The 17426-nt window shown below is 35.6% G+C and overlaps 1 protein-coding gene across 7 annotated transcripts in view; it reads left to right on the top strand.

Moving 5' to 3' along the window:
• The window catches only part of NIPBL (NIPBL cohesin loading factor), a 160309-nt gene that overhangs the window by 57173 nt on the left and 85710 nt on the right, over positions 1 to 17426 (top strand). For all 7 annotated transcript variants that reach the window (XM_064438875.1, XM_064438876.1, XM_064438879.1 and 4 more), the window contains exons 2-7: positions 2116 to 2259; positions 5650 to 5815; positions 6961 to 7091; positions 12684 to 12783; positions 14388 to 14539; positions 15595 to 15755. In XM_064438875.1, the coding sequence (XP_064294945.1) occupies positions 2196 to 2259; positions 5650 to 5815; positions 6961 to 7091; positions 12684 to 12783; positions 14388 to 14539; positions 15595 to 15755 (774 nt within the window). In that variant the 5' untranslated portion in view covers positions 2116 to 2195. The remainder of the gene's footprint in view (positions 1 to 2115; positions 2260 to 5649; positions 5816 to 6960; positions 7092 to 12683; positions 12784 to 14387; positions 14540 to 15594; positions 15756 to 17426) is intronic.

The raw sequence follows: 17426 nt of genomic DNA on the forward strand, positions 1-17426 counted from the left end.
TCAGGCCTGGATCTTGCCAGTTCAGGTTTTTTATCATGTATCTGTGGTGAAGGTTTCTAATTTAAGTGTCTGGTTTTGGAGGAATTTTTCACATTGAATATCTGTATAATTTAATTATTGTGGCAGTAATAGCAGGAAAGAATTTGAAGTAGTAGTGACAGCCTCTGATGTTTACAGCTTTCCCAGGTGATCAGGAAGGGAAAGTGAACAGATTTGTTGTTGTTGTTGTTTCTGTGTTACATATAGGATTCCCAATAATACTGACTAGTGACGTAGTCCACTTTGATGCAGTTTCAGTCAGGAGATAAGAGATCATCAGACATGACCTTTTTATTGTACATATAATTCATGTGTGAAAGGTGTTCTTCAATTTCTTTCATTACTAACCTTTCAATTAAAACTTAAATTCTAAAAGTGTTAGCTCATTGTGGGTTTCCTGTTGCAGACTCATTGTGGCAAAAGTTAGGTCCTCTTATTTGCTTTTTTTTTAAACAATTGTTTATTTATGGAACTAAGAAACCTGAAATTCTGTGTATATTAGTATTTGTTTTGGGTAAAAAAAACTTGACTATTGAGTGGTGTTTGAAACTGCTCCAGGTGTTTTCTCCTGGATTAAAAAACCCCAAACGCAAAAACCCATACAGAATATCCATCATGGCAGTTTCTTTAACTATATTTCTGTACCTGTAATGTACTATATTTTTAATAAACAAATGTAATTTAGTGGTGAGAATGAGACTGTGGCAGGTGCAGCAAAGCAAGTCAACTCATTGTCAGTTCTGTTTAACCTCAGTGTCGGTATCTTTTTTCCGAAGAATTCAGTTGCGTGTATATAGGGAAACTTTGAAAAGTTAACTTCAGTGGCTCATGAAAACTTTGAGCAGGAAAAAGACTTGTAACATCTGGTTTCCTTGTCTTGCTTGGAATCTATACATATTTATTAGCAATGGTGTCATATATTGCCATTGGTGTGGCCTAAGAAAGAATGAGATAACAATTACTAAGGAAATTAGTGGTCTTTTGGTTTGTATGTATTGTATACGTAATTCTCAAAAACGTTGGACTGTGAAGTAAGCAGAAGCAAATCATGATTTCAGCATCTTCAGTACATAACATAAATGCTGATGGAAGAACTCTTCTTACTGTTTTCCAAACTGTTAACACAGGTGCCTGTCTATAACAGGTTACTGCATATATATCAAATTCCTTTCCTTTCATTTATTTTGTTTGTCTTCAGAGAATATCATGTTCAATTTTTGTCATTTCATTAGTATAACCGTGTAACAGTCATTTCATTAGTATAGTAGTGTAATGTGTGATCTTTGTAAATTTTTGTTGTTTTGGAACTGCAGTTGAAATTATTGCAATGACCTTTAGGTTTTTTTTTTTTTAAGTAATATGGACTTCGTTACAGTTGGAATCTTTATAGTTAGTGAAAACCAACTGAACAAATTTCTTTTTCAGTAGTTGAATATAAACTGTGCGCTGTTTTACAGGAAATAAACAGCTAGTTCAGTGGTGGCTAAACCTGTTATTTTTGCAGAGAAGGTGATACGCTTTCTGGTAGTAGTTTGACCAGACAATGTTTAATATTAGAGAGTTACTTTTAGATCAATTTTGAAATAGCTACTATTTAAAAAATATAATAAGATCTTGTATTTGTCACTTTTACTCCTCGATTTTTGTAAATTACTCTTCTTATATTAAAAAAAAAGTCTCCTATAAAACTGGGAAGCAAACATAGCAGCTCATTACTTAAACTGGTTATGCATTAAGTGCTATCCATTGTAGTATGAACTAACAGAAGTTTTGTTAACCAGTTTTTGTGCTGGTACTATATAACCTGAGCAAATTTTCTTTTGATTGCCTTATCTTGCATCATTTTTGGTGAAGGACTCTACTTCTGAGACCAGAAGCTTGCCTTTTGATTGCTTAATACCATTTGATATTTAAAATCTATATTGTTCTACCCGCTGTGGACAAAATTTACTTAGTATGTAGCTGAGTGTATGGTCTGTGTTTAATTTATGTTACTGAATTTAAGTTCTAAAAAAGTAAACTGAGAATTTTCATTTGGTTTTGTTCTTTAACTTTTTTCTTTTCTTTTTTTTTTAGTGCTTGGGAGATGGGAAGTAATGATAGCTGGCACCTGAACTAAAATATCTGTGTAGGCACTACTATCCCAGAACTTCAGGATGAATGGGGATATGCCTCATGTTCCCATCACTACTCTTGCAGGGATTGCTAGTCTTACAGACCGTAAGTACTGTTCTTTTCCTTGTCTTTGTTATGCTGTTTTCTACCTCTTCGGTAAATACCTGCATTTTCAACATACTAAAACTACCTTTATTTTAAAAGTTCTTAAAGGTAAATCTGTTCAAAATCAGATTTGGCATTAAAAATGTTAATTTTGTCATTGCTTGAATTTTAAAATTCTGTTCAAATAAAACATGCTAATTTAAACATTAAATGAAATGTAGGTTAAAAAAAGACTTAAGGAAACCTGAAACAAAATATAGGGATTCGTTGTTTGTTTGGAATATCATTCAGTAGCATAACTGGAAACCCCACAAGTAAAACCATATATATTGTAAAATACTTCTCTAAAGCATACATCTCATCGTCTTCACTGAAAAAAGAGAGAGAGAGAGAGAGAGAGAGAGGATTAGACTGATGATCAACTAACTAGAGTGAGTTGTGGAATATGCTGAATATACCTGAAACCTAGTTCCTTAGTTTTGGGCAAGGTTCAGAAAAGTTGCTCTAATAGGTACAAAGAATGGCTCTTAGAGTAGAAATAAGCAGCTGAACCTATGAATCATCTGTCTTAGCTGTTCAGCCTACAAAAGGAGCAGATGAGGTGTACACTGTCTTTAAATACATCAGGACAACAAAATGCAAGGAAAGGAAAAGAACTATTTGCATTAAAACCTGATACTGGCACAGACCCAAATTATTATAATGTAACTGTCATGGTTTTAGCTGGGATAGAGTTAATTTGCTTCACTCTAGCTGGTGTAGTGCTGTGCTTTGAACTTAGCATGGAAAAAAAATGTTGAGATAACACACAGGTGTTTTGGCTGTTGCTGGGTAGCGCTTGTACTAGTCAAGGACATTTCCAGCTTCCCATGCTCTGGCGGGCGCACAAGAAGCCGGGAGGGGAGGGGGCACAACTGAGAGAGCGGCTTCAAACTGACCAAAGGGATATTCCATAGCATGTAACATCCCACCCAGTATGTTACCTGGGAGGGGCTGGCTGGGGGAGGGAGGAAGCAATTGGGGCTCGGAGACCGGCAGCGTCGGTCGGCGGGTGGTGAGTGGTTGTATTGTTCGTATTTCTGTGGGGTTTTTTTCCTTTTTTTTTCCGTTCCCTTCCTTTTCCATTTTATTATATTAATGTTATTGTCATTATTATCATAATCATTATTATTATTATTTTATTGTAATTATTAAACTGTGCTTATCTCAACCCACAAGTTCTTTTGCTCTTCTGATTCTCTCCCCCATCCCACGGGGGGGGGGGGGGGGGGGGTGAACGAGCGGCTGCGTGGTGTTCAGTTGCCAGCTGAGGCTGAACCACGACAGTGACCAAAAATAAATTTCTAGTGAAAACTAAGAGGAGATTTATTATTACTATAACGAGGTCCTAGAACAACCGTTGCAATAAGCAGTTGGGACAAAGATGCATCTTGTTTATAAAGTGTAAGAAGGAGTTTATAGCTCAGTTGTCTGTCTCAGGATAATTGGGCTCAGTGACCCAGGTGCTTCTTCTGAGCTTTTGTTTTTATTATTATACTGTTGAAATTTGGAGACTTTCCAAGAGACACTGAAAGTATATAACCAGCAATTGAATTTAATTGCCTGCAGTAAAAAAAGCAGATGTATCAGAGGAAAAAATACACTTCTTCATGTCCTTCTGATATTCTGAAATATCCAATTGGAAGATACTGCTTATGTATTTAAATGTGTATATATGTATCATTATGTATGTCTAATAATGACCTTCAGGATGCAAATAATAAGTTTCCAGGTTATGGGCAGTTTCCCAGTATTAAATATTTGCAGGTAAGGTTCTAAAAAAGAGTCAAAATACTTAACTTGTAGAAGTCACTGGCCAGATTCCTGATGCAAGAGTTTCTTGTAACACTGAACTACCATTGGTGAGATTAGCCCTTGTGTTAGGTGCATTTGCTTCATCTGTTATATTTATCTGACGTTTAGAAACTCAGGAGAAGCTGAAAGAAAAAGGCTTTTAACTGCTTCACCTTATTTTTTCCTGTGCGAAAAGAAGGAGCTGGAATGGGCTAGACCTGTTGCCCTAAAAACATGGAGGACATGATGACTAGAGGCAATAGACTAGGCTAGTTAACTAGCTGAATTTATACTGTTTTGCTGATCTTGCTAATTTTTGCAAGTTTCTGGCGGATGCAAGGTAATCTGATGCAAGCAATGAAACCTAGTTATTTTAATGTGTTAAACAATTCTATTTGAATTGTAATTTATTTATTTCTGAATACAGTAATGATATACCTTATATGGGGGGATGGAAATAATGGAATCCCTCCCCCCTTTTATTTTTAACCAAGGGTTTCAAAATATTAAAGAGCCACAAGAGTATATTTCGCTTAAGCAGTTTTTCCTGAAGGCATTTGTAGTGCTTCAGTTAAAACCTTTACCTCAGAGATGTTTTCAGCCTGGGAACTGGCTGAGTCAGCTTGTTTTCGTGGACCCATGAAAGTGACTTTTCTACACAGCTTGCTTTTTGGCCTCTTCTAGCTTACTCTCCTCTTGTCTGTGTTAGCTCTGCCAATCTGGTCAAGGCTTCTTACATGGTACACTTCCTTATTATGTCTATAGACCTAAGCATGCCTTCTGAAAGTGTAGTGTGCTCATTTATAATCTGATTGAAACATTGTGATTGGTGTTATAATTAAATCTTCTTACCAAAATTTGTGAATAGGTATATTGACTGTATTGACATTTTAGTGATCATACCAACCAATGATAATAGCCTTTTCTTGAGAAGTTGATTTACATGGAAATAAATACAGGAGAATAAACTGAGAATTTATGGTTGTTGGGTTGGGTTGTTTTGGTTTTTTGGTGGGTTGAGTGTTTTTATGTTGGGGTTTTTTTTCCATTTGTTTGTTTGCTTGTTTTAATCTACCCTGACCCTGAACATACAAAGTGGGAACACTAATTAAATATGAAGATCAGAGTAAAAAACTTAAATTACATGCTCAATGCACTTACACTACTGCATGCAACTACAAGGATTTTGCATTTCCTTCCTTTATCAATGCTTTTGGCTCCAAGAGAAAGCTGCCATAACATACTAAATAACTTAATATTCTGGAATGATTGAAAGTATTATTTTATTCAAAATACTTGCCTTAGCACAGTTAAATATTTACAGTAGTGTAGTAATATAATTGGTGGACTTGACTGCATCACTTAGTTTAAAACGGCGCCCAGCCTTTGGCTGTATGTGTTCATGAGTGAAAAAAAACAACAGAAATCTTCCCTATATTTTAAAGGTAGTTGTCAAGTTTTCTTTCTTAATCTCATGAGGGAGTAAGAAGGTATCCATATTTGTATGCTTGTGTTTCATTAAATGATTCTGAACTCCTTTCTGTTTTCTGATAACAGTTTTGAACCAGCTGCCTCTTCCATCACCTTTACCTGCTACAACAACAAAAAGCCTGCTTTTCAATGGACGGATAGCTGAAGAGGTGAACTGCCTTCTGGCTTGCAGGGATGAAAATCTGGTTTCACAGCTTGTCCACAGTCTCAATCAGGTGTCAACAGATCACATGTATGTATTTTGAACTTCAACTGTATCAGATCACCATCCTTAATCCTTGAAATCAAAATTAACTGGATTGAGAAGGATGTTCATGAGAATCTGAAAATTAGAACATGCAGGGTTTTTATTAGGCTTGCTTAGCAGATGACTGCTAAGAGTCAAATATTTCAGTCAATCAGAACATAAATAATTGTCCGGCAGCCCTTATGCATAACTGTGGATATTATTTTATAGATCTGCTGCTTATTCCATTTTGTGAGTTAGGAGTGCACATTTCATGGTGTAGATTGCGCAGTACTCAGTTGTGTTCTACATTGGTTAATAACGTGCACAGACAAATTATATACTCAATATTACAAAAAAAGAAAATTATTTGAGACACCCAGGTAAAACCCATGTCAATTCTGATTAGGTATTGAACTTAAATATTGTAATAATTAAACCAGCAAGTATGCTCATGTATTCTCTTTTTGTTAATTTTTTTTTAATTTTTCCCATGTGTTCTTGGAATTGTCTTTGGTTGACAGCACTGTGTTTTTCTTACATGTTCCAATCAATTGTTTTGATCAAATGGAGGTAGCTTTTAAAAGTCCTCAAAGCAAACAATAAGTGAAAGCACGGGTGCATTTATAGAAAATCCATTACATTTTTTATGGTTCAGAGGGAATCCTGTGATGTCAAAGATATGCCAATATCCCTTTTTTAAATAAAAGATTCTCAAAGTATTGGGCTGCAACCTGAATGTTATATATTCATGCATGTTATTTTCACTCCTACAATAATACTTGCCTGATGTTATGCCAAAGTGTTCTTTTATGGAGAAGATCACAATATAAAAGTGGGCATGAAAAAACTTTTTGTAATAGCATGAAACTGACAGCCAATATATAAGTGCTTAGTAACAGAAAATAATTTTGAAGGCTAGTAGGAACACCTCTTCTGCCTTTCCTTAAAGAAGAGAGGGAAAAGAAATAGAGGGAGGGAACAGTGCTTTGCAAACTTGGTTTTTTTTCTATATTTTAAAAGTAAATTGTCTTCTTTCATTTGGTTTTGGTCTTTTTTGTTTTGTTTTGTTTTGTTTTTTACTTGACTCATAGTTTCTTATAATTTGAAAATGCATTTGCCTCTTTATTTGCTTACTTCCACAATTCCAGAGAGTTGAAAGATAACCTTGGCAGTGATGATCCAGAGGGAGATATACCAGTCTTGCTGCAGGCTATCCTGGCAAGGAATCCTAATGTTTTCAGGGAGAAAAGCATGCAAAACAGATACGGGGTACAAAGCGGTAAGGATTTTTGATTATTTATTGATTACCTTTTATGTTGTTCTGCAAGTTTAGGGGACTGATACTAACCATAAATATATATGGAGCACAACTGTGATATTTATGCCTTACCTTGTATTTGATAGTGATATAAAGGTACCTTGACATCTTCTAAGAGCGATTGTATTAGAATAAGCATGGAAATAAACTCTACCAGGTATTTTTGTAAAAAGTTTTTTAATTTCACTACAAATTTTAATCTCTAGGATGAGTGATTGGATTTATTCTAAAATCTTCTTACTTGAATATCTTTGTGGGTAGGTTCATATATTTGTCAAAGTAAATAATTGAATTTGGAAAAACATGCCATGATCTCACTGAAAATCTGTATGATTATAATGTATCATTCAAGTGGTAGTTCTTAAACTTATTCCCTACCCAGAACTATTGAATGAACCATACTTAACAGCTCCTCCCTGCCATTCCTTGTCTCAGCAATTTGTAATGCCCTGAGATTTTACTGTTTTGACAGCTAATTCCCTTCTGAGGTATAGTGAGATATACTGCTGGAGAGGAAAGGTGAAGGAGAGAGACCAAGCAAAGGGTTAATTGGGCAGATTCTAGTTGTAGATCTAGATACTTGCACCTGAAGTATGTTCTTTAAATACCAAACTATGAAATGAGTAGGAGAATTTTCAGCATTTCTGCAGTGTGAGAATAAAGCTTTGCTAGCACTGTAGAGATATAGGTGGAAGTGTTACAGGGGCTAGGAAGTGTAGGGTGTTTTTGGAGGGGAAAAATAATAAAATGAGATTATGAGGTTTTTTCACCTAGGCTGGTGAGTAAAAAGCCATTCAATATTTGAAAAGAACTTGCTAAGGACAGCACACGAGTGTTCCTTGAAAGAAGGCAGAAATTTCCTGGAATCAAAATGTGAAAGGCAGTGCTAAATATTTGTAAGGTCATTGACACATTTATCTTGAAACTTAAGCTCTGGAAGTCTCCAGATCCTGTGTTTTATGGTAGCTGTGGCAGAGTATTTTCCCAGCTGTGGGAGAAGTTGTGACTGTCCTGCCGGTTTGCAGAGAGGTCCCACAAAGAACACGCTCTTGAATTAGAGTTTTCCACCAGTTTTGTAGAGTAAAATAATTTTTTGCCTGTGCAAAATGGAGACCTTATTTTTGAAATTATCTGTTCTAGCAGAGGCTTTTGAAAGAAAGAAGACAAAGCTAGTTCATTTCTTTCTAATTTTTGCTAATTCTGTGCTTCCCAGGAAGAAACACTTTTGCAGCTTGATTCAATAGGTTAAGAATAATCTGTAATGAAATAAAAGTACCTCTATCTTTAGTTAATGTGCTTTGGCCTATGCTTGAAGGAAAGTATTAGTACAGAATAAAAAAATAATTCAACATGAAACTTAAAAGAATAGCTGATGTTATTTTGGTAAAGTTAACAAAGCCATTTCAGAGAACCAGAAGAGATCAGACTTTAAAACTCTCCTGAATATTTAATTTTATTTTACATGATTCTGAATACTTGTACGAGTGCAAGCATTGCAATATGAGTGTGAAATCTGAAAACTGGAAAGAAAAGGGGAAGAGGGGAAAAGCATAGCTGTGAACAAAGTATTTTGAGAGGAAGAAGGCCCTGGAATGAATGTTTGGAAAAAAACGTGAAGTGTGACTTTATTTTCAATGGAAAAAGCCATACTCTTACCTGGAAATAGGTGCATGTTTAAGCTAGATGCTAGCAAATTGTAGTAGCCTTGTTAGCTATTACTAGGTCCTGTTCAGATCTCCAAGATCAAAGGAGGCTATGCTGGTGTGTTGGGGCTGCAAAGGTTGGCTGTTGTTCTACTTTCTGAACACATACTGTAATCTCCGTAGAGTCATGATTTGTCGAACAGTTGGGGGTTTGGTAGAGATCTCATGTAATGCATTTTGCCAGCTAGAAGAATGACATTTAGGCTCTTTTCTAGTGTTTCAACTTCATTTCTTCTGGTTTCATTACTGTCTGTCTTCTGAATGTTGTCCTTCTGCCTTCTGTTGAGTCCAGCATGCGGTGAAGTCAGCTCTGGATACTGTGACCCAGTATTTGTAATACAGTTGAGAAGGAGCAAAGGCAGCGGGACCCCCTGTCTATTTACTCAGCCTGGGGTGGATCTGTGCACCATGATCCCTTGAGTGTCGGTTCCAGCATTAGTATGGACACAGTGAACTCAAATTAATTTCTGCTAGCCTTCATTTCTAATGCAAGAACAGGAGGATCACCTGGCTAAAGAATTCCATTAATTACATTAAACATGGAATAAAATTCTTGGTTCAGTACAGTCAGGAAATAAAGGCATCTTCACAAAGCTAAATACTGTGTTTTCAATTCTTGTGAATATAAGTTAAAGCACAGGCAGAATTCTGTGCTATTGTTTTTTTCCCAAGTTCATATTGATCTGTAGTTTAACACAGAAGTTTAGACCAAGAATTGTGTTTAGTTATGATGAACAAATAGTGCAAGAAATATGTATTATGTGGACACTTCTTTTCCTTTATGTCCTAAGTGGGCACCCCCCATCTTCTCCCAACCCCCATTGCTGGCCTATTTAATTTCTAGTAATGTAGCAGCAATATTCAAACTCTTATTCCCTGTCTTTTGGTAACAGTCCCATTGTCAGAACAGTCTTTATGCAGCAAAGATTTTTAGACTAGATTTTTAGACTCTTTTCTGTTACCAGGTTGTCTGAACAGACCGAGTCACATCACCATGCAGCATCAGGCCTTTGTACAAGGGCACAAGGGCAAAATGTTAATTTTATTTTAGACCTTTTTCATCAGATGGCATAGAAAGTTCTGGGTGCCATCTTGCAACTACATCTGTCTTGCATCTTATAGTGTATGAGTGAAGTGGATTTCTCTATTTAAAGTTAAGGTATTATTTAGTTTCAGTTTTGATAATAATTTTTTATCGTTTTCTCTCATCACTTTGGCTTTGTCTTTCAGCAGTTATGTGTTGGAAGATCACCTAAAATAGTATATTGCAATAGGTTAGTATTCATAGCATCACTGAGGGTTCAGAAAGGACTTAATATTTACTTCAAGCTACTTTATCAGAACTTGTGAATTTTTGGGGTTAAAATCGTATGCATCTTTCCCTGAACATTAATTACTTGGATAATTTTTTTCATTTATACAAAAATTCAAGTGCCCATGTGCCTGTAAAAGGGAAAAACTTTGCAAACATACACTTTCAATAAGAGCGTATATTTAACTGAAAAATCATCTGTTGGTAAGCAGTCCTAGCTTAAGCATGAATGATGCTTTAATACAGTTTAATCATACAAGATTCTGTGTCCTTGAGCTGCATTTTTGTGTAGTGCATTCTTCAGAATTTAGTAGGAATGCTAAAATAGATTTATGCATATCACTTTTTTCCAAGCAAAAAAATTACAGTCAAGAAAGAGTATAAATTAAGGAAACTCATTCTAATAATATTACTATGAGGATGATGTTTTCTCAAACCTAAACATTACAAAAGTTCAAAATTAAGATTACATTTGAAAGAAAACCATAAATATTTAAGGTATGGAAATGCACAGTGGAGCCATAAATCTGCTGCTTAGTGATATGACAACAATGTAAAAAATGTACAAGAAGATATTCTAGTGCTAATGGCTACAGACCAATTTCAGCTCCTTTTTAGACTAAGTGTTTGGGGCTTATTTTTACTTCTTTCTCATTACATGATTATTGGGCATATTTGTTATTTGTCTGGAAACTTTGGAGGCATTGCTTTTGTTGTTGTTGGTTGGTTTTTTTGTTTTGGTTTTGTTGTTTTGGGTTTTTTTTCTTTTTTTCTTGTAGGTTACCTAGACTGTGTCTCCGATGTCCCATTAACAATGGATTAATGTACATATTTTCTGTCATTCTTTTAAAGCAAAACCCACCATATCTGTGGTTCAAAACGTGTTTTTAAGTTCAGGGAGGAGAAACTAAATAGATATAATTCTAAAGTATTTTAAAAGTGCAGTCTGTGCTTTAAGCATAAAATTAAACTTAGTATGTGTAGTTCATACTCATACAGGCATATTCTGTCAACTTTCAGCACTTGAATGTTAAGGGTTAGTAGTTTGGCTAAAGTATTGTACCTAGCTGCGTTGAGAGTGGCAGTGAGAGGTGAGTGGGCAGGGGGCACGCCAGGCGCTGCCTCCAACACAAACCCCCCGGAGTTTCCTCCTCACTTTCCTCTATGCAAGGCAATCTGAGTCCATTTAAACGAATTTTGCAGGAGCTGAGGATTCCTCTTCTGTTACTAGGGGCAATGAAACGTCCTCTGTATTGAAGTATGAAGGTCTCTGAATTTTTTTTTCAGCACAACATGCCACTTTCACTCCTGCTCTGGGCTAGTTTTTGTGTGCTAAGGTACCTGGAATGCAGCACTTCACACCTACCAGGAGGTAGTAACGGCTGCATTCCTGGGGGATTATCACATCTCTTCTCTGCTGGGGAGAGGGAAAAGAGGGTGACAGGAAGGATTTCTGAAACTAGTTTTGCTTGTGTGAATCTTGCAGTAATTGAAATCAGTGATAGCAATTGAAGGATTGACAGCTCCTAAACACTCTGAATTGGGGACTTGCTGTGGATCACTTGCAGTGGCTTCCCAAGCTGTAGTGTGCATATGAATTCTGACACCATTTTAGCTGCAATTCTGTCATTAAAATAACTTAAAATTCATTTAAGTTTTTGTATTTCTGCATCACTTCAATGTCCAGTGCCATGCTGTTGTTCGGGCAACCTTTGTAACTGTATCGAAGTGAGGAAAAAAAAATTCCTTTAAATTTTCCCTAATAATGATTCAAGTTAGAATAGAATAGAATCGTTCAGCTGGAAGGGACCTACAATGATCATCTAGTCCAACTGCCTGACCACTGCAGGGCTGACCGAAAGTTCAGGCAAATTATTAAGGGCATTGTCCAAATGTCTCTTAAATTAGTTAGTTTCAAGCACATTGGTACTTGGGGCTTGCCAGCTAGTACAACTCCTGAATTTCCAAAGCACGGCTGTGGGGATCTACAGGCTATGGGAGCCTCAGCTGGGTTCTGCTTTGCAATTTAAATACTTCAGTACCTTCTTTGATAACACCCCTTATAAGTGTAGTGAAGGTAGAATGGAAAGCTTTTGTCCCTGGATAGAAAGGAACCACTAAGGCAATATGGGAGTGGTGAGAATATCTTGCAGCGCTTAGCCCAAGATGATTGCTGTACTTACTCTAAAAATGAGAGATAAGTTTTCTGTGTTCTGGGGTGTGGAATATATATCCTGTTATCAAATGTTTCTATTTACTAGTAGGTTTTGGCTTGGGAAGCAATAAGGAACAGAGGAAATAACTACTGTTAATATTTATAACTGAATTAACACAGCTTTAAGGAACACTTTGTAATGTTGTGATGTAAAATGGACTTCTTACATGGATTCAGTAATTTCTAATGTTTTCTAACAGTTGTGGGTAGATGATGTTAACATCTGTAAAATTTATAATCTCTTTGTATATAATTCTGAAATAAGAGACTTCATTGATTAAAAAGGAAATGTGTGTAAAGTAATGCTATCTTCTTTTTAATAGGGATGATGATGTCGCAGTTTAGTATTTCTCAGAATTCCATGCGTGGTAGTCCTGCATCTTCCAATTATCAACAAACCACTATCTCACATAGCCCTTCCAGGTAATGCTTTCTTTTAAATGGGGTGGGAGTGGCACCGAACTGCAAATTCTTCCTACAGTGACAGTCAATTCTTGTTGCAAGTATGTGAGTGGAGGGTGATCAGGGTCAAGACAAATTTTGCATTTGCATGACAGCAGGGTGAGTTTCTTCAGCTGGCAAACATCTTTCTGTCAGTGAATTAATCCTTCTATTCTAAGGATTAGTCATGATTCTCTGCTCTTTCTCCCTCCCATAATTTTGGCAAACTAACTTTGCTGCTTAAGGAGTCCCCCTGCCTCCTGCCACCACTTCAGCTGTTTTCTGCCTGTGGCAGAGGCTGAGACGGGTGGCAGGAGTATAGGAGAGAAGAGGCTAATGTGTTCCAGCATGTGTAAGAGTACCAGTGTGACAGGACGGTGGGAAAGAAGGCTTGTAAAATCATGGGAGTACTGCTGTAACAGTTACACAAAAGGCCACTCAGAGGAGGATAGGCCTGGTAGTTTGGCCAGCCTTCCAGCAGCATCCTTGTCAACTTTCTGGTTCTTTTTTAAACTTTTGAGTGTTGGCAAGTAGCATGTACCTGTAGTTGAGGCCTTTATTAATATAAAAAAGTACTCTGGACTAGAGGAAAGACTTCTGCATGGAGTTTCAACCCGGTTACTGGGCTCTAACAGATTTCATCTTTAGTTATTAGATATCATTATTAAAATGAACTTATTTCACATTTCACTTCAAGTTCCTGTAATTGTTTTGGCAAATGAAATGCTCTGTGTCTGCACAAAAAACAGTACGCCTTTTTACTTTTATATCTAAAAGCGATATTAAGGAAGTTTTTTGAATTATAGATATTACAAAGTCTTGGAATCCTAGCAAAAATCCTGTATCAAATACTTAGCTATTTCTTTCATAGAATTGCTATCTAGAACTGAGGGTTTTAAAAATGTGTCATGTACTTTCTGAAGTATTTGTTTTATTTTTATTTTGAAAGTCTTATGTAAAAATGTAAGTTATAATGTCCATGTGTTATTGTCACAAGCCTATGTTATTTTTATGGCTTCCAATCTGTAGGATCAGTCTCAGATAAAGCCAGTGAAAGAGTAAGTTGTATTCAGTGGACCTTGGGTCAGGTCCCCCTTAACTGCCTATCACATTCCCATATCTTGGCAGTATAGTTCTGTTGGATGAAGTTCTTTGAAATCTTACTGGAAAAATCATATTTAGAGTAGATGGCTCCTTGTTAATCCTAGTGACCTAGTTGTTAATGAAAGCTCAGCTGTGACTTTGATTCAAACTTTGAGGACTAACTTTTGGAAATCGCAGATCTTATTTTAGTACGTGTTTGTGCCATTGTTTCCTTTTCCTAGGTGGAGGTCTTATGAATGCTTTTTATTCCGTTCTTTACTTTTACTAATGCAGTACCAAAACTGTGACTCTTAAGTAATAATTGAAATTGGGAAGGTATCGATAGCTTAGAATACTGCTTTTGAGAGAGACTCTTGACTGTGTTGGAATTTTGTATTTTAAAGAAGTTATAATGTTCTGAATGTATAATATTCCAAAAGAAAGAATATATTTGTCTAGATTTGCTTTTCAACTTCTAAAAACTTGTTTAATTTTATTTTCAGCCGGTTTGTGCCACCACAGACAAGCTCTGGTAACAGATTTTTGGCACAACAGAACAGTCCAGTGCCTAGTCCATATGCTCCTCAAAGCCCTGCAGGATACATGCCATATTCACATCCTCCAAGTTATACACCACATCCTCAGATGCAGCAAGGTAAGTCTGTGATCTTTGTTTTTCTTCTCCTATCTCATGTCAGCTTTACCTTCACGAGCATGTTTCACGACTTTCTAATTCCTTTGAAGGAGTCACATGCTTAATGCAAAATCTTTGAGTTGGCAGGTGTGTTTAAGCTTTTCTTTCCTGATTGTACAGAGTGGTAGTATATACTTTATTTAAAAAAAAAATAAAAGGGAAGAAGAATAGGTAGAACACATGTTTCTGTTGCATTGCTCCCCTATGTACACCCATTTTGCATAGGTGTCATGTAAATATGACAATAGAAAAAATCAAAACAAACAAAAAACTTTCATTTGTTAGCTATAGCCATCATTTATCTGCACTAGTGAAAACCTCATTTTTGCCAATGTAATATAAGTTTTGCTGCCAGTTTATTGAGCCTTACTAAACCTTTGTAGTGTCAACTAGCTTAATTTTAAATTGGCTAGAATTACGCTCAAGGTATGCAGTAACTGGCAAAGATGACCTGCAGAATAAATGGATTTCTTTGTTCTTCCCTTTTCTAAAAACAATCTTGAACAACGTGAAAACTGTTAAAGTATCTAGGCATTTTTTTGTTGGTAAGCAGAATTCTTGTTGGATTCTTTTAAATCATTTGTTCTTAAAGTGCTTAGAATTGTGCTTAAAATATAGATAGCTGTTCTCTATGTAATGTTGTATGTTTCATGAATACCTTGGAAGTTATTAAACATAGTGCAGACAAATTATATAAAGGAAAACTAAGTTTTCTGTAACCAGTAAGAATATGATACTGACTGTAATCAGGATAGATCTGGAATGAAACTTGGCTAATCTCTGCATGGAGTTGAGGTTTTAAAACCTCTTGAAAATTAAAATCTTAGATATCTAATTTTATTCAAGGTATTTGTGGCTAAAGGATTCAATCAAAAAGTTGGATTCTTGTTCAGGTTCTAGACCTCTTGCACCCAACTCATTAATATCCACTATTATGGTGTTTTCTCCGAAACTTTTTAAGAGTCAATGAGTGTGTGAATATATTAGTACAGTTGCATATATTTTTTGTATTTCAGCTTCAGTATCCAGTCCCATAGTCACAGCTGGGGTGAGGAATCTCCATGAAAATAAAGTTTCAAGTCAGTTGTCTGGAAATTCAGCTAATCATCATGCAGATAATTCTAGACATGGCTCAAATGAAGACTACCTACAGATGGTGCACAGACTAAGTAGTGATGTACGTTACCTAAATCAGTTTATTATGGTAAAGCAAATATTTACTATGAAAAAGCAAGCACATGTTTAGCTGTCTTAGAAGTCAGATATTTTACTCTGTTGTAATTGATCTATAAAACCACTGAAAATATATTTCCACTTCAGATGCATACATTCAACCATGCAACTTTTATTTGTGAGATCTAATTTTTTCTAGATCTCTTTCCTTTGGATGCATTTGTAAGATTCAGAGAATCACTGAGTCACAGATTCATTCTGATTAAATTAGGAAAAGTAAAAAATCTTCACATAATCTCATATATGACTTTAAAGAAATGGCAGAGTGTCTCTACAATTACTCTAGTAATACGTTGATGCAAACAATACTGCATTCTAAATAGGTGTATAGTTAACTTGTTTCTCCAAAGGTCCCCGCAACTGTCAATTAGACTTGACATATTTGAATAACCTATTGGGTAATATAGTAGTAGTGCCAAAGGCAAGAATTCCTATGGACATTTTTTGTTACCGGTCTATTATGTGCTTTTACGGCCTGGTTTCTTTTTAAGAAGTTTTCCCTTAGTGACTTTATTTCATGTGGGAGAAATTCCTTCTGAAATCTTGAATCTAAAGGAAAAAGCCAAACTTTCTCCCACATTTTTTTGAACTACTGATTGGTTTTCTTCTTAATGAGCATCTCATCCTGTGGATGAAAGTTTCAATTTTATTTTTTCATGAAAACCTGGTGGCAAGCAGGCCTCATTTTTAATTTTTTTTTTTATTTTTTACTGTGTGCATATTTTATTTAGCTTACAAAAACTGTAGGCAACTTTTGTCTTCCTAAACTATCTTGTGGGAGCAAAAAAGTGTTGTATTCAACAAGTGTGCTATTAACACCTGGCTTCCTAAATCCCTTGCAAGGATTAATACAGTAGAACTCCAAGAGAGCTATTAGTTTTATTAGTCTTTTTTTTTTTAAATGCAGAAAAGATGCTGATTAAAAATATTAGCTAGGAAATAGTATCTCAAACAAGATAGTGTTGTAATGAAAGAATCTATCATAATACACAATCATTAGATTTTTTTCTCAGTCTCTGGCTGGTCAGTAACGCATATTCTTCAAAACAGGAAGCTGTTCTTGGCATCAGTGTACCTGTATACTCCAGCTATATTAGAGGTACACTATGGAGAGGATCTTGGTTTTGCTAAGACAGTTTTTTAAAAAAACTTTAGTATTAGGATAATTTATTTAATAATTTTTAAAAAGGAAGTATTTAAAAATATTCATCTCTAATTTTGTGATCCAAGCACTGCAGTCTCATCCTAGTTCATGAAAGCTTAGAAATTAAACTCTTTCAAAACAGACTATGAAAACATAAAGCATACCCTCATTGATTGGTTTAATTGGAGACTTACTAAAAGTAAATAGCAGTAAACATTATAAACTTGCACTTTTATCCCTTTGTGCATTTTCTTTAATGGAGCATATGTGTTACATTTATTTTATTTGTAATTATACCTTTAAAAGCTGATTTTAGTAGGTATCTCGCAGAAAACAGTTTGAAGAATTTGGATTAATGAAACTTCTACATCTATGTATGAATGATAAGCTTAATCATAATGTTGCAGCCTTTTCAGAACCAGTGTAACCTTTGTCAAAGATAGTTATGAATGAGGATTATTAAATCATTAA

This window comes from Phalacrocorax carbo, chromosome Z (genome assembly GCF_963921805.1).
Source record: "Phalacrocorax carbo chromosome Z, bPhaCar2.1, whole genome shotgun sequence".
Classification (NCBI taxonomy): Eukaryota; Metazoa; Chordata; class Aves; order Suliformes; family Phalacrocoracidae; genus Phalacrocorax; species Phalacrocorax carbo.